The 25,733-nt window shown below is 44.4% G+C and overlaps 1 protein-coding gene across 3 annotated transcripts in view; it reads right to left on the minus strand.

Annotated features, from left to right (window-relative positions):
• Positions 1-25,733, minus strand: part of mast2 (microtubule associated serine/threonine kinase 2) — a 297,943-nt gene that overhangs the window by 215,382 nt on the left and 56,828 nt on the right. For all 3 annotated transcript variants that reach the window (XM_071346358.1, XM_071346357.1, XM_071346355.1), the window contains exons 2-3: positions 21,160-21,301; positions 20,926-21,071 (exon numbers count right to left, since the gene is read on the minus strand). In XM_071346358.1, coding sequence (XP_071202459.1) covers positions 20,926-21,071; positions 21,160-21,301 — 288 coding nt within the window. The remainder of the gene's footprint in view (positions 1-20,925; positions 21,072-21,159; positions 21,302-25,733) is intronic.

Below are 25,733 nucleotides of genomic sequence, written 5' to 3' on the forward strand. Positions count from 1 at the left end.
AACCCGTCAGTAACCCGTCAGTAACCCGTCAGTAACCCGTCAGTAACCCGTCAGTAACCCGTCAGTAACCCGTCAGTAACCCGTCAGTAACCTGTCAGTAACCTGTCAGTAACCTGTCAATAACCTGTCAATAACCGTCAGTAATGGTCAGTAACCTGTCAGTAATGGTCAGTAACCTGTCAGTAATGGTCAGTAACCTGTCAGTAATGGTCAGTAACCTGTCAGTAATGGTCAATAACCTGAAGTAACCCGTCAGTAACGGTCAGTAACCCATCAGTAACCCGTCAGTAACCCGTCAGTAACCCGTCAGTAACCCGTCAGTAACCCGTCAGTAACCTGTCAGTAACCCGTCAGTAACCCGTCAGTAACCTGTCAGTAACCCGTCAGTAACCCGTCAGTAACATGTCAGTAACCCGTCAGTAACCCGTCAGTAACCCGTCAGTAACCCGTCAGTAATGGTCAGTAATGGTCAGTAACCTGAAGTAACCCGTCAGTAACCCGTCAGTAACTCGTCAGTAACGTGTCAGTAACACGTCAGTAACCCGTCAGTAACCCGTCAGTAACCTGTCAGTAACCCGTCAGTAACCCACCAGTAACCCATCAGTAACCCGTCAGTAACATGTCAGTAACATGTCAGTAACCTGTCAGTAACCTGTCAGTAACCCGTCAGTAACCCGTCAGTAACATGTCAGTAACCTGTCAGTAACATGTCAATAACCTGTCAGTAACATGTCAATAACCTGTCAGTAACCTGTCAGTAACCTGTCAGTAATGGTCAGTAACCTGTCAGTAATGGTCAGTAACCTGTCAGTAATGGTCAGTAACCTGTCAGTAATGGTCAGTAACCTGAAGTAACCCGTCAGTAACGTGTCAGTAACCCATCAGTAACCTGTCAGTAACCCGTCAGTAACCTGTCAGTAACCCGTCAGTAACCTGTCAGTAACCCGTCAGTAACCTGTCAGTAATGGTCAGTAATGGTCAGTAACCTGAAGTAACCCGTCAGTAACGTGTCAGTAACCCATCAGTAACCCGTCAGTAACCCGTCAGTAACCTGTCAGTAACACATCAGTAACCCGTCAGTAACCCGTCAGTAACCTGTCAGTAATGGTCAGTAACGGTCAGTAACCTGTCAGTAACCTGTCAGTAACGTGTCAGTAACCTGTCAGTAACATGTCAATAACATGTCAATAACCTGTCAATAACCAGTCAGTAACCAGTCAGTAATGAGTCAGTAACCATTCAGTAACCCGTCAGTAACCAGTCAGTAACCCGTCAGTAACCTGTGAATAAACCGTCAGTAACCCGTCAGTAACCTGTCAGTAATGGTCAGTAACCTGTCAGTAATGGTCAGTAACCTGAAGTAAACCGTCAGTAACGGTCAGTAACCCATCAGTAACCCGTCAGTAACCCGTCAGTAACCCGTCAGTAACCCGTCAGTAACCCGTCAGTAACATGTCAGTAACCCGTCAGTAACCCGTCAGTAACCCGTCAGTAACCCGTCAGTAATGGTCAGTAATGGTCAGTAACCTGAAGTAACCAGTCAGTAACCCGTCAGTAACTCGTCAGTAACGTGTCAGTAACCCGTCAGTAACCCGTCAGTAACATGTCAGTAACCCGTCAGTAACCCGTCAGTAATGGTCAGTAATGGTCAGTAACCTGAAGTAACCAGTCAGTAACCCGTCAGTAACTCGTCAGTAACGTGTCAGTAACCCGTCAGTAACCCGTCAGTAACCTGTCAGTAACCCGTCAGTAACCCATCAGTAACCCATCAGTAACCCGTCAGTAACATGTCAGTAACATGTCAGTAACCTGTCAGTAACCCGTCAGTAACCCGTCAGTAACCCGTCAGTAACCCGTCAGTAACATGTCAGTAACCCGTCAGTAACCCGTCAGTAACCCGTCAGTAACCCGTCAGTAATGGTCAGTAATGGTCAGTAACCTGAAGTAACCAGTCAGTAACCCGTCAGTAACTCGTCAGTAACGTGTCAGTAACCCGTCAGTAACCCGTCAGTAACATGTCAGTAACCCGTCAGTAACCCGTCAGTAACCCGTCAGTAACCCGTCAGTAATGGTCAGTAATGGTCAGTAACCTGAAGTAACCAGTCAGTAACCCGTCAGTAACTCGTCAGTAACGTGTCAGTAACCCGTCAGTAACCCGTCAGTAACCCGTCAGTAACCTGTCAGTAACCCGTCAGTAACCCATCAGTAACCCATCAGTAACCCATCAGTAACCCGTCAGTAACATGTCAGTAACATGTCAGTAACCTGTCAGTAACCTGTCAGTAACCCGTCAGTAACCCGTCAGTAACATGTCAGTAACCTGTCAGTAACCTGTCAATAACCTGTCAGTAACCTGTCAATAACTGTCAGTAACCTGTCAGTAACCTGTCAGTAATGGTCAGTAACCTGTCAGTAATGGTCAGTAACCTGTCAGTAATGGTCAGTAACCTGTCAGTAATGGTCAGTAACCTGTCAGTAATGGTCAGTAACCTGAAGTAACCCGTCAGTAACGTGTCAGTAACCCATCAGTAACCTGTCAGTAACCCGTCAGTAACCAGTCAGTAACCTGTCAGTAACCCGTCAGTAACCTGTCAGTAACCCGTCAGTAACCTGTCAGTAATGGTCAGTAATGGTCAGTAACCTGAAGTAACCCGTCAGTAACGTGTCAGTAACCCATCAGTAACCCGTCAGTAACCCGTCAGTAACCTGTCAGTAACACATCAGTAACCCGTCAGTAACCCGTCAGTAACCTGTCAGTAATGGTCAGTAACATGTCAGTAACCTGTCAGTAACCTGTCAGTAACGTGTCAGTAACCTGTCAGTAACATGTCAATAACATGTCAATAACCTGTCAATAACCAGTCAGTAACCAGTCAGTAATGAGTCAGTAACCATTCAGTAACCCGTCAGTAACCAGTCAGTAACCCGTCAGTAACCTGTGAGTAAACCGTCAGTAACCCGTCAGTAACCCGTCAGTAACATGTCAATAACCTGTCAATAACCTGTCAATAACCTGTCAATAACCTGTCAATAACCTGTCAATAACCAGTCAGTAACCATTCAGTAACCATTCAGTAACCGGTCAGTAACCATTCAGGAACCCATCAGTAACATGTCAGTAACATGTCAGTAACCCTTCAGTAACATGTCAGTAACCCGTCAGTAACCCGTCAGTAACCTGTCAGTAACCTGTCAGTAACCTGTCAGTAATGGTCAGTAACCATTCAGGAACCATTCAGGAACCCATCAGTAACCGGTCAGTAACCCTTCAGTAACCTGTCAGTAACGGTCAGTAACCTGTCAGTAGCGGTCAGTAACCTGTCAGTAGCGATCAGTAACCTGTCAGTAACCTGTCAGTAACCTGTCAGTAATGGTCAGTAACCTGTCAGTAACCTGTCAGTAACCTGTCAGTAACCTGTCAGTAGCGGTCAGTAACCTGTCAGTAACCTGTCAGTAACGGTCAGTAACCTGTCAGTAGCCTGTCAGTAACGGTCAGTAACCTGTCAGTAATGGTCAGTAACCTGTCAGTAGCAGTCAGTAGCGGTCAGTAACCGGTCAGTAACCTGTCAGTAACGGTCAGTAACCTGTCAGTAGCGGTCAGTAACCTGTCAGTAGCGGTCAGTAACCTGTCAGTAGCGGTCAGTAACCTGTCAGTAACCGGTCAGTAACCTGTCAGTAACGGTCAGTAACCTGTCAGTAACGGTCAGTAACCTGTCAGTAACGGTCAGTAACATGTCAGTAACGGTCAGTAACCTGTCAGTAACCGGTCAGTAACGTGTCAGTAACCTGTCAGTAACGGTCAGTAACGGTCAGTAACGGTCAGTAACCTGTCAGTAATGGTCAGTAACCTTTCAGTAGCAGTCAGTAGCGGTCAGTAACCTGTCAGTAGCGGTCAGTAACCTGTCAGTAACCTGTCAGTAGCGGTCAGTAACCTGTCAGTAGCGGTCAGTAACCTGTCAGTAGCGGTCAGTAACCTGTCAGTAACGGTCAGTAACCTGTCAGTAACCTGTCAGTAACCTGTCAGTAGCGGTCAGTAACCTGTCAGTAGCGGTCAGTAACCTGTCAGTAACCTGTCAGTAACCTGTCAGTAACCTGTCAGTAACATGTCAATAACATGTCAATAACCTGTCAATAACCAGTCAGTAACCAGTCAGTAATGAGTCAGTAACCATTCAGTAACCCGTCAGTAACCAGTCAGTAACCCGTCAGTAACCTGTGAGTAAACCGTCAGTAACCCGTCAGTAACCTGTCAGTAACATGTCAATAACATGTCAATAACCTGTCAATAACCTGTCAATAACCTGTCAATAACCAGTCAGTAACCATTCAGTAACCATTCAGTAACCGGTCAGTAACCATTCAGGAACCCATCAGTAACATGTCAGTAACATGTCAGTAACCCTTCAGTAACATGTCAGTAACCCGTCAGTAACCCGTCAGTAACCTGTCAGTAACCTGTCAGTAACCTGTCAATAATGGTCAGTAACCATTCAGGAACCCATCAGTAACCGGTCAGTAACCCTTCAGTAACCTGTCAGTAACGGTCAGTAACCTGTCAGTAGCGGTCAGTAACCTGTCAGTAGCGGTCAGTAACCTGTCAGTAACCTGTCAGTAACCTGTCAGTAATGGTCAGTAACCTGTCAGTAACCTGTCAGTAACCTGTCAGTAGCGGTCAGTAACCTGTCAGTAACCTGTCAGTAACGGTCAGTAACCTGTCAGTAACGGTCAGTAACCTGTCAGTAGCCTGTCAGTAACGGTCAGTAACCTGTCAGTAATGGTCAGTAACCTTTCAGTAGCAGTCAGTAGCGGTCAGTAACCTGTCAGTAGCGGTCAGTAACCTGTCAGTAACCTGTCAGTAACCTGTCAGTAATGGTCAGTAACCTGTCAGTAACCTGTCAGTAACCTGTCAGTAGCGGTCAGTAACCTGTCAGTAACCTGTCAGTAGCGGTCAGTAACCTGTCAGTAACGGTCAGTAACCTGTCAGTAACCTGTCAGTAACCTGTCAGTAACCTGTCAGTAACCTGTCAGTAGCGGTCAGTAACCTGTCAGTAGCGGTCAGTAACCTGTCAGTAGCGGTCAGTAACCTGTCAGTAACCGGTCAGTAACCTGTCAGTAACCGGTCAGTAACCTGTCAGTAACCGGTCAGTAACCTGTCAGTAGCGGTCAGTAACCTGTCAGTAACGGTCAGTAACCTGTCAGTAACCTGTCAGTAGCGGTCAGTAGCCTGTCAGTAGCGGTCAGTAACCTGTCAGTAGCGGTCAGTAACCTGTCAGTAGCGGTCAGTAACCTGTCAGTAACGGTCAGTAACCTGTCAGTAGCAGTCAGTAACCTTTCAGTAACGGTCATTCACAGTTGGAGAAGATGGAACGAGATTGATTTTGGATGACAATCTGCAAATCTTCTCATCGATTAAACATTTGATCTCAATACAGTTTTACACTATGACTCATTTGATCTCATTGGAAACGACAAGCTGTGGTCTATCTTGGTTTAGTTATAAAAAATCTTTGGATGAGTCCTCCATCTATCTATATGAGAGAAACGGGGCGAGACGGGCCCTGAAGCCAGGGGCTCGGGTACAGCTGTGTGCCCTATCATCTGGCCATTGGTCTTCTGTTTCTGCCTCTACCCCTGGAACCAGATGGATGTTGTAGCCTCTACCCCTGGAACCAGATGGATGTTGTAGCCTCTACCCCTGGAACCAGATGGATGTTGTAGCCTCTACCCCTGGAACCAGATGGATGTTGTAGCCTCTACCCCTGGAACCAGATGGATGTTGTAGCCTCTACCCCTGGAAACAGATGGATGTTGTAGCCTCTACCCCTGGAACCAGATGGATGTTGTAGCCTCTACCCCTGGAACCAGATGGATGTTGTAGCCTCTACCCCTGGAACCAGATGGATGTTGTAGCCTCTACCCCTGGAACCAGATGGATGTTGTAGCCTCTACCCCTGGAACCAGATGGATGTTGTAGCCTCTACCCCTGGAAACAGATGGATGTTGTAGCCTCTACCCCTGGAACCAGATGGATGTGGTAGCCTCTACCCCTGGAACCAGATGGATGTTGTAGCCTCTACCCCTGGAACCAGATGGATGTTGTAGCCTCTACACCTGGAACCAGATGGATGTTGTAGCCTCTACCCCTGGAACCAGATGGATGTTGTAGCCTTTACCCCTGGAACCAGATGGATGTTGTAGCCTCTACACCTGGAACCAGATGGATGTTGTAGCCTCTACACCTATGCAACCAGATGGGTGTGGATGCTGGAGCCAAGTGTTCTATCGGCAGGTGAGCCTGACTGTGTGACTCCTACACTCAGTCCTTCCTCCCCAAGGGCACTGCCAGGCCCTCTGTTCTGTTCTACACTCAACTTCAAACACACAGAACAAAGCAGAACAGAAGCAGAGAGGAAGCCTAGCCGATAAGCTAACAGGCTAATTGGAGAGGTTTTTAATTTAACATGAAATGCAATATGCAAAGTTACAATGTAATAGATCTACATGACCTAGAGTTTTCAAAGCCTAAGGACTTGAATGAATACCTAGTTAATGTGGAATCCCATTGTCCATCACAGAGTTGTACAAACAGAGAGAGATCTACTCCTCATGAACGTCCGCTAATTCAAAGCCCTTTCATAGCATGCCCTTCAAGAGATGGTAAATAGAAGCAGGATGGATGGTTCTTTGGCACATTGTGCGACTATCTAGGTGAGTGACGCTGAGGCCAAGCCTCCTAGTCCTAGCTAGCTACCAAAGATGGTACTTGAAACTTGGCCCACACACAGACCTCTACAGTCAACATTGCTGCGGCCATGTTGGGTGAGAAATCCACAGGGGTAAACATCAAGACCCGGGAGGAGGGGATAGGGGGGAGGGAGGGGGAGAGAGAGGGAGAGAGCGCAAAAACAAAAATGAATAGGTAAGCAAAGTAAAACACTGTTCTCCCTAGCTAACCACCCACCACCTTGTTCAATGGTCTCAATCAGAGTCGACAGGCCATTATGGAACAGCGGGGAATGGTGTGAGGGAATGACTGAGCCACTGTGTGTTAATACTGTTAGTTACTGTCAGTGTTGAGGTAGTGGTGGTGGGTGGAGGAAATAGCGCAGAGATTATGTTGTCATGGTGAGAAAGTAGAGGATAGAATGTCTGAGACATGAATAGAAGCCTACTGGCTATTACTACCATCACAGGTCACCACAATACAGAGAAATCTATTGAATCTATTACTAAGGGCTGTGCCTCAAAGGGCTATTGTTTTACATGTAGGCCTAATCATAGACATAAAAATGACTAGAACGTGCTTGGAACCTCTAACCCTGGTAATTGATTGGTACACTCATGGGTACACTCGCAATCGCTGCCTGGTATTGTGATGCAATAATTTCCATGGTATTTTGGAACGTTCTATCAACTGATGCTGGGTTGCCATGGTAATGTAGAATGTTCATTCAAATGATGCTAACTGATGCAATGTAATGTATTTTTGGTAATGTCAGTTGAGTTGACTCAATAAATCACAGCACAGATTGAAGGGGACACTGCTTTTACTTTCTGAAATACGGCTTTCTTTTCCCCAACGCAGTTAAGCCAAAACCACGCCCCGTTACTCAGAGGACGCTCCCATTGGCTAGCTAGCGTTGTCTCACTCACAGGCGATCAGCACAGAGACAGTGGCCTTCCAAGGTAAGGATGGAAAGTGTAATTTAACAATTAACTGCCTACCGTAATGCAGGCCTGTTATTATCATGTTTGGTAACATTTGTCCATGTATATATTTTCAGAGTTTCAATGAGTTGTAAAAATGTCTCAGAACTCTGCTGAATTCCCTCAATTGAAGGTCAGCTAACTTAACGTTACTAGCTTGGTATTTGAAGTTGTTATATTATTATTAGTAGTCTATTATCAGGTAAAATCATATGCTTATTATTCATAATTTCTTAAATATGTATTAACTAATCATTCAGTCGAATACGCTATGCTACAGCCATTGAATCTGTATTTGAACGTTAAGGGACGTTAATGACTAGCTCAGTCCACAACATTATGTTATTATATTTTTCAATCTTGAAATACAAGGGCAAATGTTATTAATCAGTGACTGAAATTTTGCGCTACGTGATTCACTTCCTGACGTTGTAGAAAACCTCTCTGAATAACGGGGAGTGGTTTTGGCTTAACTGCGTTGGAAAAAGAAAGACGTTGAAATGGATACAGTCAAAATGGCCGCCAGTCCACCCATTATGCCATCATTGACTTGAAAGGAGATGCCCCTTCTATCCATTCTTATTTCTATGGATCTAATCAATCAGATGCTACTGACATCAAGTATTCATGTTAGGAAAATTATGAATCCCAAAGAAAGCCTTTGGTTGAAAATCCTGTGGCACTGCAGCTGTACATAATATTAAATATTGAAGAGGTAGGAGAAGAATAGGCTACTAAACCTACAATATTCATTATTCTTTTAAATGTCACCTAAAAAACAAGACTTTAAAGAGCCACTGAACAAACCGATTGGCAAGTGTGTTTTTCTGTTGCTCATTAGAAAACACAAGATTTGGGTCTTGGTATCCTAACCGATTCAGCTTTTGGTTAATGAGATGTGTCCCCCATGAGACACTGTAGACGCAAAAGCCTATTTCACTTCCTCACAGTCCCCAGAATTAATAAGATAACTCAAGAAATCTGTAATTAATTGATGTTTTTGCCGAGGATGTTTTAGTTGCACAATTTTACATCTAACTAAGACCTTTGGTGCAGTACATTTTTTGGGGAGCCACAAGTCTGTCTCACAGGTCTGTGCTATTGGATAGAGAGCAATCACTGCAGCTGTTCACTCCATGTTAGTGGGCTAATGGACATCGTCAAATCAAAACCCAACCTTAATTTACACGTTCCAAACTCTGTTTCAGACGAGACTGACTTTATGACCAAAATGATCCTACTCACACTTTGTAATCAATTTTGAAACTAGAATAACTGTTTCTCATATCGATACCACATAGGATGTTTTCAAAGGGATGTGTTGCTTTTTAAAGACATCAGCTAGGCTACTTCAGCACCCCCTCAACCATTTTCCTTATTTTAATGTGTCGTCTTCAAAATGCGGAGCCGGCAGAATGGCTCTCCTGGAGGAGAAAGTGCACATATCCATTGAAGTCTTCATCTCTGCTTGTGCCATTTCCTTGTGTGAGAGAGAGTGGGCGTAAGGAAAACATAAAGAAAACACAAGGCACAACACAACCCACATCCACCAATTATTTCCGAAAAATGCGTTGCCTGGAGCCATGAATGATGGTGTGCTTTGTTTTCCTCCCGTTGCTCCAAATGTGCACTGATCTCAAGCAGTCGTCTTTAATTTTTCATACCCATCTTAATTGCTATCTGAACACAGTCAGTCAAGCAGGCAAACTGCACCAGTGGGGGTGGATGGTAAGATAGAGAGTATAGAGCGCATCAGTCTCAGAGACCCAGGTAATTAACTAAATATTGACTTACAGCAGAGTGGAAGTAAAACAGCTCAAATCTGTCCATTAGTTTCCAAAGCCTGGATGGAAGAAACCTTTAGCCAACGGAATTAAGGAGAATAACAGTTCTGTAAGCAGTGGAAAGGAAATATCATGTTGTCTCTCTCTTCCCCTTTCTACTTGGCCATGCTTGGTCGGTAAGCTAAGGCCCTTATTTCAGTTGTAAGCGAGCGCCTGGGTAAAAGTCACTGAGCGGTGGCGGATGAGGGAATGAAAGAGGAAAGGAGAGAGAGGGATATACAGAAGCTCCTGGTAATTACAGCAGTGGTTATGGCTGACCCGCAGCCCAGGGGCTCGGCTCACAGAACACTCACATTTCGACCAATTAGAGTTTGAGTTCTGCCACCCTGAGAAATATTCTAAAAGGTCACATCTCAGACAAATGAGGAGAGACAAATATTCTGAAGTTATCAGGACAGAGGTGACAAACGGCAACGCATAGTGAATCTAAATAAGAACTGGCATGATGACACACAAACATACCAAGTTATCTTTGTCTCAAGTACAAACAAGGCCTTTAAGAATGCCCTGTATGCTGCTGTTGTTTGACTCTGGAGATCAGGAGATTGTGTCTGGTTGTTTAGTCTCGTATCACACCTATGGAGTCTGAGGTGTTACAGACACTGTTTTGATTTTCACCAGCGAGATCTAATATATCACCTCAGGAGACAGAGGGTGCGTCCAAAACGGCCCCCTATTCCCTATATAGTGCACAACTTTTGACCAGAGCCCTATGGGCCCAGTTCAAATGTATTACACTATGTAGGGGAACAGGTTACCATTTGGGACGCAGATTTGATTCTCAAGGACTCGGCTGGAGCGTCTCGCCATAATATAGTTCAAAATATGCAGGAATGGGGGAGAGGTGATGGACAGGATGAATATATTTATCTGTTCTGGGTTTAATAACAAACTCACGCAGTGGAGAAGGTGGAAGGAGAAAAAGAGAAGCTCGGAGGGCAGGAGAGGCTGCCCTCTCTCTACCCCTCTCCGTCGGTCTGCTCTCTCAGAGGAGAGGAAAGGAGAGTGAGGAGATGGAGAGAGGAGACGGTCAGGGAATCTCACTTAAGAAAACAGTTCAAAATCCACTCAACCAAATGGATTGACCAAATAAGCTAGTCTAGCAATATTAAAAACTAAACAAGGGATTGTCTTACAGAAATCATTCACAGAGACAACATCAATTCTTTATACTGGCCCTCATCTCAAAATCCCTGGTGTCGGGGTTCTCCTGTGAAAAGCTGACAGATGGGAGTTAGTTTACCCCATCAACTATCAGATTGCTCCTCTCGACTCGATATGCTGCGTCTCATGCTGGGTCTCCGGTCAAAACAAGGACACTGAGTAAGGAAGGACTAATTCCATTAGATATAACCTGACCATCTCCCTTTGACTTTAACACCAAAGCAGGGACTTGCTCTGCATCCCAAATGGTACCCTATTCCCTATATAGTGCACTATTTTAGACCAGATCCTATATAGTGTACTACTTTTGACCACAAACTCATTGGATGCCACTTGGTAAGTAGGCCTCTGATTCTCAACACTCTCTGGTCTAACGCTCTGCACTGCAGCCCTGGCTGGTGATCTTAAAGTGACTGTGAAAGTAGGCTGTGAAATGGGTGATGACGTCCACTCAGGATTTTATAAAACAGGGAATGAATGGAATGTCTCAGTGATAAACAATCTGTGGGAATGTCCTGAGTTGCCTACATACACTACCGGTCAAAAGTTTTAGAACACCTACTCATTCAAGGGTTTTTCTTTATTTTTACTATTTTCTACATTGTAGAATAATAGTGAAGACATCAAAACAATGAAATAACACATATGGAATAATGTAGTAACCAAAAAAGGGTTAAACAGATTCTTCAAATAGCCACCATTTTCCTTGATGACACATAATGATGTTAATCTTTGGTGTGAAGGTCAAGGTAGAGTGACTTTCACACACTGTGGCCATGCTGTAGTGGTATGGGTTAACACATGGATGACAATCATAAGATCAAGTGCCGTGTGAGACAGTCACGACTTCCTAGATCATCAGTGATATTATAATTTAAAGTCTCAGAGAGAACGCGTGCGTTATTGTAGACTTAAACATACACAGAGCACAGTAAGGGCTAGACGGACAGAAACGGTTTCTTTAGTCGACTGGATCTGTGGATGATGAAGTTACATGGCGCATTCTCTTACAGAGCCTCTAAAATCCTACTGAGATCTCAGAGGAAGAACTGGACTGAGAAAAGTGCTGAACATTCTAAACAGAACCAGATAGGGTTCCATATGGCAGACCCATCTAGTAATAACACTAGCGTGATGTCACGTGGTTGGTTTGGCTTCCACTGTCTGCCTACAGCAGGGATGGGCAACTTTGATAGGGTTGGGCCACAAAAAAATTTTTACTCATGGGGGAGTTAGAGAAAACATTTTTAAGTTTTAAAGTTAATTTTTGCCATGGGGCGGAGAGAAAAGTGTGACTTTTTTAATATGATATCTGAGTGAGACCAACAAAATCAAATGGGTCCCATCAGGCTCTAATTTGACCTTGATAGATGGCCACTAGACTAACTTTCCAATCAAATAACATTTTAGCTGAGCTAATTGAGTGAATATCAGTGAGAGAAAAACAAGAGGGAAAACTGTTAATGCATAACCAAATTTAGAAATTGTACCTTGTGTATTCTACCTCACAAAAGAAAGTTGAGGCCCCGACTGAGTTCCACATTTATTTATATATATTTTTTTATAAAATCAGTTTTAAGTTTTGGTAAATTCCGTACTCTTGGTTCTGTTTTTCCAGGTTTTCACTTACAAATCACACTTTTTTTATGTAGAAAAACTACAAAAACGTACGTTTTAAGTCCACAATGATGCTTAAACCACATCAGGAGAACACATTTGAAGTCTGAGAACGATCCCCAAAATATATTTTGGAGAGTGTAGCTTCCCTTTAATTCGCTCCCGAGTGGAGCAGCGGTCTAAGGCACTGCATCTCAGTGCTAGAAGTGTCACTGCAGACCCTGGTTCGATTCCAGGCTGTATCACAACCGGCCGTGATTGGGAGTCCCATAGGGCGGCGCACAATTGGCCCAGCATCGTCCGGGTTAGGGTTTGGCCGGGGTAGGCCATCAATGTAAATAAGAATTTGTTCTTAACTGACTTGCCTAGTTAAATAAAAATAAATACAAATTGGGCACCTAGCAAGAGACCTGCTAGCGGTGTTTTGTACTGTACAATATACAGTGTAGGCTACATGTGATGACAGAGTTTGCAAAACAAATGCCCCGCAATTTATACAAATCAACATGATATCATTCTGCCAGGTAGGCCTGATTTGCAGTCAATACTTAAATTAGGACGTTTTTGGGGGAAAGCCTTTAGAAAAGTTCATTCAAACAGCCCATGATGACTGAACTGCACATCGCCAAGATTCAACCAAAACTTCTCACTTGTTTTGTTGTTGTTGTTTTCTGCAAAGCCATTGCTGTTTGAATAAATCATGAGAATAAAATAAAAAATGTAAATTGTGAACCATAAACTAACCTGACCAGCTAATTTTTATTTCACTGGCACCCTAGCGACCAATAAATACTGGTTGTCGCACTGCCAAGTCAAAGGGTCACAAATGTGAGTGTTTTAATCGCAGTCATGAATCCTGAGAAACCAAACAGCAATAACTATTACTACCAATCAGAGCAACACCTCAGTAAATACCTTAAAAAGTGACTTAATACAATTTGAAAACATGAAACAACTATTACATAATATAAGTAAACAATTCATCATATTAAAATGAGTGGTTCTGGAACATGATTCTCCTGCTTTCATTCCACAATGAAAACACAGATTACATCTCTGTCCTACTGTGACTTGAAAGATTCTCTGTGGGGCGATAATAGGGACGGGAATTGGACCTCATGATCCAATACTGAGGTGCAGATACAAAATACAATACTGAGGTGCAGATACAATATACAATACTGAGGTGCAGATACAATATACAATACTGAGGTGCAGATACAATATACAATACTGAGGTGCAGATACAATATACAATACTGAGGTGCAGATACAATATACAATACTGAGGTGCAGATACAATATACAATACTGAGGTGCAGATACAATATACAATACTGAGGTGCAGATACAATATACAATACTGAGGTGCAGATACAAAATACAATACTGAGGTGCAGATACAAAATACAATACTGAGGTGCAGATACAATATACAATACTGAGGTGCAGATACAATATACAATACTGAGGTGCAGATACAAAATACAATACTGAGGTGCAGATACAGTTGCGATTCAATACTGTGATTTTATTGCGATTCGATGTTCCAAACTATTTAAGTTTTAAGTTGGAGAACAAGTTATTAAGGAAAAACACCGGCGTTTTGGTGCAGGGTACAGCAAACTAGCGCAAAAATAATATTGCAATATTGTCAAAATTATATATCGTCAAAAATAATATCCCAATATATAACTATCTATTTTTACCCCATCCCTAGGAGATAAGGTATGCCGTCTTGGCATGCATGGCAGGCCCTCTCTCTGCTGTAAAGCCTACCATCTCTCTGTGCCTTCCTGCAGTAGATTACATAAGAGGATATGCTGCAGCTAGCTAGGACACTGCCGCAATGAAGAACACACTTCACACGCCAATACGTGCAAAGCCAGCCTGTTCACTGACCCACGTCACTTGACTGACCAACAACGATGGCTAGCTTAGCATTCAGGGGGCCGGACTAAGACACAGGAATCCCTGTATCCCCTGAACAGCACCGTGGTCATCTATCTGGGCTGAAAGAAGCCATCTTCAGCCCCTCTCTTCCACCAGGTGACCGCAGGTACACGCTTTCCTCCTTTGGCTATGAATTATGAACATGACAACCAGAAGACAAGGAGAATTGAACAGACAGAAAGAGATGCAGAAAGGAGGAGAAATGTGTTTCCCTCCATCTCACTCCATTCACATCTCTTTTCTTGTGAGCGGGCACTGCAACCTTGAGGGAAGCGTGAGTCATCACTCCCCTTCAGCAGACTTTGGCCAGCCAGGCTATTTAGTGCTGAGGTTGGAGAAGGAAAGGCCTGTTTTCATCTGACAGACCGACTCAAACAAACAGGGCCCTCTGGCAAGTCCCAAAAGGGACACACCAGTCACTGCAACACACAGAGAAGCAGAGCAGCAGACACAAAGACAACCACAGACAGTCTAACGTTGAAACAAACCCTACAGACCTAGACAGACAAGAGGAGACACACAGACAGGTCTGACGTGCCATAATGTTGTCTACCATGTTCAGTTGTGTCACTCTGTCCTAGGACTGGGAGACATGTCCGTTTAGGCTCCTAGTCACAGTAATTATTCATCATGGTCTCATGTATATTTCACACACTGCATCATCAGCACAGTCAGCTCATTCTGGTAGAAGTCTTCATGAACTCCTCAAAGGTTTGAGTCAGAGAAATAAGTTGTCCTTTATGTAAGTCTGACAGAAATAAGTTGTCCTTTATGTAAGTCTGACAGAAATAAGTTGTCCTTTATGTAAGTCTGACAGAAATAAGTTGTCCTTTATGTAAGTCTGACAGAAATAAGTTGTCCTTTATGTAAGTCTGACAGAAATAAGTTGTCCTTTATGTAAGTCTGACAGAAATAAGTTGTCCTTTATGTAAGTCTGACAGAAATAAGTTGTCCTTTATGTAAGTCTGAGAGAAATAAGTTGTCCTTTATGTAAGTCTGACAGAAATAAGTTGTCCTTTATGTAAGTCTGACAGAAATAAGTTGTCCTTTATTTAAGTCTGACAGAAATAAGTTGTCCTTTATGTAAGTCTGACAGAAATAAGTTGTCCTTTATGTAAGTCTAAGTGTAATAAGTTGTCCTTTATGTAAGTCTGACAGAAATAAGTTGTCCTTTATGTAAGTCTAAGTGTAATAAGTTGTCCTTTATGTAAGTCTAAGTGTAATAAGTTGTCCTTTATGTAAGTCTGACAGAAATAAGTTGTCCTTTATGTAAGTCTGACAGAAATAAGTTGTCCTTTATGTAAGTCTGACAGAAATAAGTTGTCCTTTATGTAAGTCTGACAGAAATAAGTTGTCCTTTATGTAAGTCTGACAGAAATAAGTTGTCCTTTATGTAAGTCTAAGTGTAATAAGTTGTCCTTTATGTAAGTCTGACAGAAATAAGTTGTCCTTTATGTAAGTCTGACAGAAATAAGTTGTCCTTTATGTAAGTCTGACAGAAATAAGTTGTCCTTTATGTAAGTCTAAGTGTAATAAGTTGTCCTTTATGTAAGTCTAAGTGTAATAAGTTGTCCTTTATGTAAGTCTAAGTGTAATAAGCTGTCCTTTATGTAAGTCTGACAGAAATAAGTTGTCCTTTATGTAAGTCTGACAGAAATAAGTTGTCCTTTATGTAAGTCTGAGTGTAATAAGCTGTCCTTTATGTAAGTCTGAGAGAAATAAGTTGTCCTTTATGTAAGTCTGACAGAAATAAGTTGTCCTTTATGTAAGTCTGAGTGTAATAAGCTGTCCTTTATGTAAGTCTGAGAGAAATAAGTTGTCCTTTATGTAAGTCTGACAGAAATAAGTTGTCCTTTATGTAAGTCTGAGTGTAATAAGTTGTCCTTACAAATACAATACAGAGATCTGACCTTGACCAATTTCTGTGTGTGTATGTGTGGACGTGTTTAACTTCTCTGTGTGTGTGTGTGTGTGTGTGTGTGTGTGTGTGTGTGTGTGTGTGTGTGTGTGTGTGTGTGTGTGTGTGTGGTGTTAATTTCAGAATCAGAATTACCTTTACTCGCCAAGTACATTTACACAGAATTAGTGAGGTGACAGACAGCCTTAGTGAGCTGACAGACAGCCTTAGTGAGGTGACAGACAGCCTTAGTGAGGTGACAGACAAGTCCACACAGACAGCCCAGTGCAATCCCAGCTGTCAGTCATCCTCCAGAGTGTGTTCCAGCCATGGCAGGATGATGTTAATACCCGTCTCTACTATTCATCCAGAGGTCTTTAAAGTGGTCCTATGCACCACGCCTCACAAAGGAAAACAGCATTCCTGTTTTAAGGCCCTTGACCTTTCCCATCTTGCCAAACCAAAGAGGACACAGAGTTATTTAAGTCTGCAAGTGAAAAGGAAATGGTCATTTCCGAGTGAGTAAAATGATGACAATAATGCAGACAGACTGGTTTTTCCCCCATGTTTGAATTCTGATCTCACATTTCATAAGGCCCTGTTCGTCTCCTGTGGCAGACAGTGTGTTTTAATGATGAAGCTGGGGAGAGATTAAAGAGCCTCTAGCTCCCATTTCAGCTAAGCCTTTCCCTTTTATACAAATGCAAATAGCATGTCACTGCGTTAATGTCTGGGCTTACACTCACTAACTCATCAACCTAACATTATTCAGTTGATATTACACCCACATCATCTTAAAGTCAGGAAACAGAAACTGAGCTCTACTTGGAAGCTGCTGGGTGTTGAGTCAACAGAATGAACACGTGTGGGTGTGCTGTAAACAGTGTCCACTGAAACAAATAGCCTCACCGGATTTCACAGTCATCCACCTACTAGTCTATAAGGGATGCTGTCAACATGTCCTGCCTTGCATGGTGACGTGTGCTGTAGCTTAGATGTTCTGATGGGTGCCAGAGAAAAACTTTAAAACCACTGAGAAATCTCCTAGGAATCAGTGAGTGACCAAGTGTTACCCTCATCCTGTCCAGGTGCTGCTCTCTCTGGGGACAATCTTAAGGCCTCTAGACCGCCACATGGCACTCTGATTGGTTACCAGGTCATTTTCTAGGAATTATAGGTAATATATTGTGTATTTGTCATGAAAACACGCACGCACACACTAGCCTAGAGGTAAACACCATCTGGCTATCCAGGGTTGTTTCCCTGAAGAGTGCAGACCAGAGACCAGACTACAGAGCCTCCATCTCCCCTCATCAGGGCTCTGTACTGTATGAGAGTGTATTCAACTCAACGAGTACCTGACCAAACCAGTGAAGACAAACACCTGTCATGTGAACTATGTTAATGTGTGTCATGATACAAGGTACAACACGGCTGTTACACCAGCAAACACAGCAGGGTGCCAATTCATGTTACACCAGCCAATACAGCAGGCTGCCAATTCATACATAAGGGAAGACACCAACATACCATATTGAGCAATGGTGACTATGACTTCAGGCTGACAGTATATAAATGGGCCATTCAGGCTTTAGGTGACTATGACTTCAGGCTGACAATATATTAAATGGGCCATTCAGACATTAGGTGGCTATGACTTCAGGCTGACAGTATATTAAATGGGCCATTCAGGCTTTAGGTGACTATGACTTCAGGCTGACAATATATTAAATGGGCCATTCAGACATTAGGTGGCTATGACTTCAGGCTGACAGTATATTAAATGGGCCATTCAGGCTTTAGGTGACTATGACTTCAGGCTGACAGTATATAAATGGGCCATTCAGGCTTTAGGTGACTATGACTTCAGGCTGACAGTATATAAATGGGCCATTCAGGCTTTAGGTGACTATGACTTCAGGCTGACAATATATTAAATGGGCCATTCAGACATTAGGTGGCTATGACTTCAGGCTGACAGTATATTAAATGGGCCATTCAGGCTTTAGGTGACTATGACTTCAGGCTGACAGTATATTAAATGGGCCATTCAGGCTTTAGGTGACTATGACTTCAGGCTGACAGTATATTAAATGGGCCATTCAGGCTTTAGGTGACTATGACTTCAGGCTGACAGTATATAAATGGGCCATTCAGGCTTTAGGTGACTATGACTTCAGGCTGACAGTATATAAATGGGCCATTCAGGCTTTAGGTGACTATGACTTCAGGCTGACAGTATATAAATGGGCCATTCAGGCTTTAGGTGACTATGACTTCAGGCTGACAGTATATAAATGGGCCATTCAGGCTTTAGGTGGCATCGATCTCATAGCCATTAGCTACAGTACAGGAGAAGAGAGGTTCAGGTGTTTCACAAATAGGCATATTTACTGAAACTGAATAACTAATGTAATTAAAATATATAAACAGATTCAAACTCCTCTTTAGCAAGACAGACTGTCTGTCTGTCTGTCTGTCTGTCTGTCTGACAGACAGACAGGAAAAGGATAAATAAAAGTGGTTGTTGTTTACTGGAAGCTGACTAGCCTATTACTGAGGAGTTCATATAACAGAGGTTTATGTAGCTAGCTGCTGTAATTATGCTAGAAGATAAACCAGGAGAGAAGAGAAGGGGAGCGGGTTCAAACCAGGAGAGAAGGGGAGCGTGGTTAAAACCAGGAGAGAAGGGGAGTGGGGTCAAACCAGGAGAGAAGGGGAGCGGGGTCAAACCAGGAGAGAAGAGAAGGGGAGCGGGGTCAAACCAGGAGAGAAGAGAAGGGGAGCGGGGTCAAACCAGGAGAGAAGGGGAGCGGGGTCAAACCAGGAGAGAAGGGGAGCGTGGTTCAAACCAGGAGAGAAGGGGAGCGTGGTTCAAACCAGGAGAGAAGGGGAGCGTGGTTAAAACCAGGAGAGAAGAGAAGGGGAGCGGGGTCAAACCAGGAGAGAAGAGAAGGGGAGCGGGGTCAAACCAGGAGAGAAGGGGAGCGTGGTTAAACCAGGAGAGAAGGGGAGCGGAGTCAAACCAGGAGAGAAGGGGAGGGGAGTCAAACCAGGAGAGAAGGGGAGCGGGAGTCAAACCAGGAGAGAAGAGAAGGGGAGCGGGGTCAAACCAGGAGAGAAGAGAAGGGGAGCGGGGTCAAACCAGGAGAGAAGAGAAGGGGAGCGGAGTCAAACCAGGAGAGAAGAGAAGGGGAGCGGGGTCAAACCAGGAGAGAAGAGAAGGGGAGCGGGGTCAAACCAGGAGAAGAGAAGGGGAGCGGGGTCAAACCAGGAGAGAAGGGGAGCGTGGTCAAACCAGGAGAGAAGAGAAGGGGAGCGGGGTCAAACCAGGAGAGAAGAGAAGGGGAGCGGGGTCAAACCAGGAGAGAAGGGGAGCGTGGTCAAACCAGGAGAGAAGAGAAGGGGAACGGGGTCAAACCAGGAGAGAAGGGGAGGGGATGGGGTCTGATATCAAGCAGAGGAAAACTTTAATAAACTGGCTAATGAGAAATATAATAAACTATGATTATTTGCTCGTCTAAGATAGCTCTGCAGGTCATATTTTCAGTTTAGAAATTGCTTCCACAATATCCTGTGGGCTGCATTACGCAATAGCTGTGGATACGTTCAAAAAGTTTTTTGTTTTTTTTGCAGGCCTCTTATTTTGTCATTCACGCAAACCACAAGGAACCGGTTTTACTCATCTGATAAGCAGCTTCTCAGTGAGACAACCCAACTCCTCACGTTATCACTGTCATCCAGTCACAGACGGAGTCAGTAACAATCACACACACCATTAGTTGCTATTTGCGTCGGACGGTCGTTAGCTACCGGTACTTAACATTTTAATTCCTTGTTTTGACAAAACCTAAAACTTTCCCTGGCCTCTCATTCACCCTGTAATGTCATTGTGAACCAGCTTGCTATAGACAAAGCTGTGTGTGTGTAGAACAACATGCAGTAATAGATTGTATACTGCCAACACAGCCCAATGCTGAGAACTCAGATTTGATAATACTGCCATCTACTGGTACATTGAACACCCGAAGACAGTATTTTATAGAGGTACAGTAATGTACCAGCACTTCCATACACATCCAGTAGGTGTCGCCCTAGTGCTGCGATAGCTTGTAACAACCATACAGTCTATGGATGCAACACACACAACTGTAGGGGTAGACACAGTGTGAGGCTCGCAGTGTGGTGTATGTGCAGACAGACCATGGGTGTGGGTGTGTGTGTGTGTGCTGAGTGGGTGTCAGTGAGGGCAGAGCAACCAGCTCCTGACTGGTGGATACAGACAGCCTGACTCATCAGTCTGCCTGCCTGCCTGCCTGCCTGCCTGCCTGCCTGCCTGCATAGAAGAGCAATAGGACAGCCCTGTGTACTACCTGGCTAGATGGATGGAGCTGTCCACCATAGATGGAGCAATCAAATGGATAGGTTATAAAATACTGATGATTAATACAAAGCTTCATCCATATTGATTTATAGGGACGGGGGATAAACAAGGAATAATTTAGTCAGTAGGTCATCACTGTGTGTCTCTAGGAATGAATATAGTTTGTGTATGTGTTGTGTCTGTTGCGTGTGTGTGTCTGTTGCGTCTGATGCGTGTGTGTGTGTGTGTGTGTGTATGTGTGTGTCTGATGCGTGTGTCTGAAGCGCGCGTGTGTGTGTCTGACGCATGTGTCTGCTGCGTGTGTCTGTTGTGTGTGTGATGCGTGTGTGTGTGTGCAGTAGAAGTAGCAGTGTACACACCAGTCCTGCGGTGAGTGATGGTGCAGACTGGCCCAGGGACTGGTTCCTCATGCGGAGCAGGTTGTTGGGGGGTTCTCCAGGAGGCTGCCAGGCTAGCTGACTCACCCCACCCTGCATACTGCTGGACAGGGGCAGGAGCTGCTTACCTAGGGGGGAGGAAGAACAAGACAACCAGGCTCAAATACTGAACAACAGCGTTGTGTGTGTGTGTGTCTCTGTCTGTCTCTCTCTTACCGGTCATAGCCATGCTGCTACGGCGAGAGCGGCCGTCATCCTGGCTGAGCTGTCGGTGTAGTTTGGTCTTATTGGCGGCGGGGGACAGGTCAGGGTTACTCAACTTCCTGAACAACAGGGGAGGGGGCGCAGCAAACTCCTTCTACAGAGAGAGAGAGAGAGAGAGAGAGATGGAAGGGAAGAGAGGGGAGAGAGGGAGGATGGAGAGAAGAGCAGAGAAAGAGGGAGAGGCAAGGGGGAGAGAGGTAGGAGGAGAGGGAGAGCGGGAGGGACGGGGAGGGAAAGGAGAGAGCGAGAGAAGAACGGGGAGGGAGAGAGAAAGCGTGGGAAAGAGAGGGACGGGAAAGGAGAGAGAGGGACGGGAAAGGAGAGAGAGGGACGGGAAAGGAGAGAGGACGGGGAGGGAAAGGAGAGACAGGAGGAGAGAGGGACGGGGAGGAAAAGGAGAGAGTAGGAGAGAGAGGGATTGGGAGGAAAAGGAGAGAGAGCGATTGGGAGGAAAAGGAGAGAGCAGGAGAGAGAGGGATTGGGAGGAAAAGGAGAGAGAGCGAGAGAGAGAGACGGGGAGGGAAAGGAGAGGAAGACAAAAGACAGGTCTATTAAAACACTTAGCTCCAATCCCAACAAGTAAAGTAAGCTGCCCCAGTCGACGTGAGTATCCATCTCTGAAGCTATTCAACAGTGAAGTAACACCACAGCAAAGCCAACCAAACAGTATTGGCTCATGTGATGTTTGCGCAGGCCCCTGGCCAACCAAACCCATCAGTCAGTAAATGGCCCCTGGCCAACCAAACCCCAGTCAGTCAGTAAATGGCCCCTGGCCAACCAAACCACAGTCAGTAAATGGCCCCTGGAGGCCCCTGGACACAGCAAGGCCATAGAGTGCAGTGAAAACACAGACACTGGAGCCACTGCTAACAGCGCCTCTACACACACACATCCCATAAAACACTGATCAAACAGGGGTTTAAAGCACAAACACAGGAAGATCTGATTTTAAAATCAGTTGTAAAGGGGTGGACAGTTCCTGAAATGAGATATTGATTTTGTCTGTTGAGACCAATTCCAACAGAGATCACCAGAGAGAGGCACATGGAGAATGTGATGTACAGCCAGTTAGATGAGTCAGGCCTATTTGTTTTGCGTCGATGGCCTCGGAAACATCCGTCACCGTGGAAACCTGGCTTGGCTGAGGTCACTTCCTCTCCCCAGCCACCAGACCAACCCCTGGCGTCGTAAGGAGGAGTGTTCCAGAAACATCTGGCGTGTCAGACCACCACCCCTCAGAGGGGGCTTATTTAGTTCCTTTTCCGAAATATGTAATCTTCAAAAAGCAAGAAAGTTGGCGCAGATCTATCATTCAGGCCAGGTGCTTGCATTCATGACGAGACAAATAGCTAATGTTAGCTAGCTAGTGAAATTAGAACGTGTGACTAAAACCAGTGCGGCAAGCAGTTTCCGATAGAGTTGAATTCATTCAACCAGCCACCCCTTGTTGTGGTTTAGCACAAATACTTTTGCATACTTCTTATCCGCTGCCATAGATACACATCTTTAAGTTGAACTGGTATACTAAAAACGTTTTGTATTTACTGTCGTATTTATAAAGGACATAGTTGTTTTTTGGTGGATATCTTGTAAACCACAATTGAAATGTTATTAAATAAATGTTAATTGTAATATTTCGTTATAATTTGTCATCATTTAGAGCAGTGGTCACCAACCAGTCGATCACCAAATATTTCTGTAAAAAAAAAAAAAAAATACGATAAAGCCTTGTGTTCCTATTTTTTAAATTCATTTTGCACTGTTGACAGTAGGTGGACTTGATTCAGCAGCCCATGTTCATGTTTAAGTTGTTATTCAGCACTGTCAACACTTTGTGTTCTCCCTACTTTCACTCATGCTACAACCAGCACTGCAGCTGCTCTGAATGAGTATAGGAAAGTGTTTCCGATAAGCTTGCGTTGTTATTATAAGCAGCTTGTCTTTTTTAATATCGAGGAATATCTCACCTTCTCTGGTCATTGGAGTAACAACATAAATTGGTGCATGAGGCAGAAATGCAGTGCGACTTGAGTTTCGCCATCAGCTGGAAGACTGTGCCCCCTTTTCTCAGCGGAGGGACGGTGAGTCCGGTGGGAGGCAGCCTCCCTGCTGCTGCCTCCCCCTCAGACTGACCATCAGAAGCAGGCAATCAGTCCAGTAAAAAATATATATATATATATATATTATGCCCACTCAGCTGTGCCTCACAAGTAATAAAACAAATTATATATTACCAGTATGATCATTAACCTACATTTTTAAAATATAATTTAAAAATGGTCTGAGAAGAACAAAATTGGCAGTGCAATTTAAACATAGTTAATATGCTACAGAACTATTTTTAATTGGTGAATTTTAATTGGTGAATGTTGCATAGGCTTGCGTTTTTTAAGCCATGTTAATAATAACAACAAAAAATAACGGTAGATCCCGGCTTGTATTTTGACTCAGAAAAGGTTGGTGACCACTGATTTAGAGTATCTGTTTATTCCACCTTTAAAAAAAAAACAAGAGTTTTGCCTCCCATAAAATCAGTATCGGTATCAGACCCAAAAATCCCATGTTGGTGGGGCTCTAATCCTAACAATCACAGAGCAACCCAGAGGAATACAACTGCATCACACACAGGACTATAGAAACATCTGCAACAACAAACACTGACACTCGCCATTCAATAGTTCAATCTGTGTCTATGACTTCAACAACAAACACTGACACCCGCCATTCAATAGTTCAATCTGTGTCTATGACTTCAACAACAAACACTGACACCCGCCATTCAATAGTTCAATCTGTGTCTATGACTTCAACAACAAACACTGACACCCGCCATTCAATAGTTCAATCTGTGTCTATGACTTCAACAACAAACACTGACACCCGCCATTCAATAGGTCAATCTGTGTCTATGACTGCAACAACAAACACTGACACCTGCCATTCAATAGTTCAATCTGTGTCTATGACTTCAACAACAAACACTGACACCCGCCATTCAATAGTTCAATCTGTGTCTATGACTTCAACATCAAGCTATTGTATGGCCTTCGTAATTCACAACAAACAAAGGCACATTATGAAACATCACCAGTCTGACTAACATTTCCTTGCGCATGATGGGGCAGAATCAGAGCAGGTCTCCCTGTTCAGTAATACTGCAATCTCCCTAGGGCAGCATTTCCATCCAGCCATGGAGCCCCAGCCCAGACAGCAGGCTAGGCACTGGTCAGGTCCCGACAGAGAGACGAGCACCAGACAGGACCAGAGGAAGGGGGGCAGGGGCTGTGGCTGAAGAGAGTAAGGGTTGGGGATGATAATCAGCTTGGGCTGTGGTGAGAGACAGACAAGCAGGCAGGCACAGGAAGCGGGGAGGAGAGCTTCATGTACAGTATGTTCCTCCACCACTGCATTTCACTCCTTCACACCTAGGTGGTATAGTCAGGCTTCAGATGTTGAGGAAAAATAAAAGCTGTGAAATGAACACATACAGGTAACTGCCAAAATAAAGGAAACGCCAACATAAAGTGTCTTAATAGGGCGTTGGGTCACCACGAGCCACTAGAACAGCTTCAATGCACCTTAGATTCTACCAGTGTCTGGAACTCTATTGGAGGGATGCGACACCATTCTTCCACAATAAATTCTATCATTTGGTGTTTTGTTGATGGTGGTGGAAAACACTGTCTCAGGCTCCGCTCCAGAATCTCCCATAAGTGTTCGATTGGGTTGCGTGACTGACACACACACACACACACTAAACCCCCTTTACTAATTTGAGACTCTCCTCTGTCAAAGTCACTCAGATCTCTTCTTCTAGCCATGGTACCCAATATCATGGGCAACTGGCCATTTTTATACATGACCCTAAGCATGATGGGATGTTAATTGCTTAATTAACTCAGGAACTACACCTTTGTGGAAGCACCTGCTTTCACTATACTTTGTATCCCTCATTTACTCAAGTGTTTCCTTAATTTTGGCAGTTACCTTTACAATCAGCTTTTAAGAGCATTTGATATTTAACAGGGGATTTCAGTGTGTAAACCAGCGTAGTTGGATATGTCCTTTAGCCCCAGGAGGGTCTGTAGAGGAGGGTACTGGAGCCGACAGCAGCTAGTGTTAAAAGGCACACGCTTTCCCGCCCTCTCTTTATTTCTCCCTCTCTCTCTCTCTTGCTTTCTCCCTCCCCAGTGCTCCTTACGCTTGGCTCACGTTACTCCTTTGTGGCGTTGCATGTCTCCTCATCTCCTTCCTCTCCCCCTTTCTCTGGTCCAGATGTTTTCCGTAGTGAGTGGTCTCATCACTGGTTCCTGGCAGAGTGTCTCCTTCCTGCCCCCTCAACCAAGGTTTCTCCACTGAGGTTTCCTCTGGGCCGCTCCAACCGTCATACTGACTTACCCTGGCTGACACCCCGCTGCCTCAATGGGTCATAAGCAACAGCCTGAGACTGAGCAGCGGGACTACTAGGCAGACAGCCGGACTACTAGGCAGACAGCCGGACTACTAGGCAGACAGCCGGACTACTA

The sequence above is a fragment of the Salvelinus alpinus genome, chromosome 16 (genome assembly GCF_045679555.1).
Source record: "Salvelinus alpinus chromosome 16, SLU_Salpinus.1, whole genome shotgun sequence".
NCBI classification, from domain to species: Eukaryota; Metazoa; Chordata; class Actinopteri; order Salmoniformes; family Salmonidae; genus Salvelinus; species Salvelinus alpinus.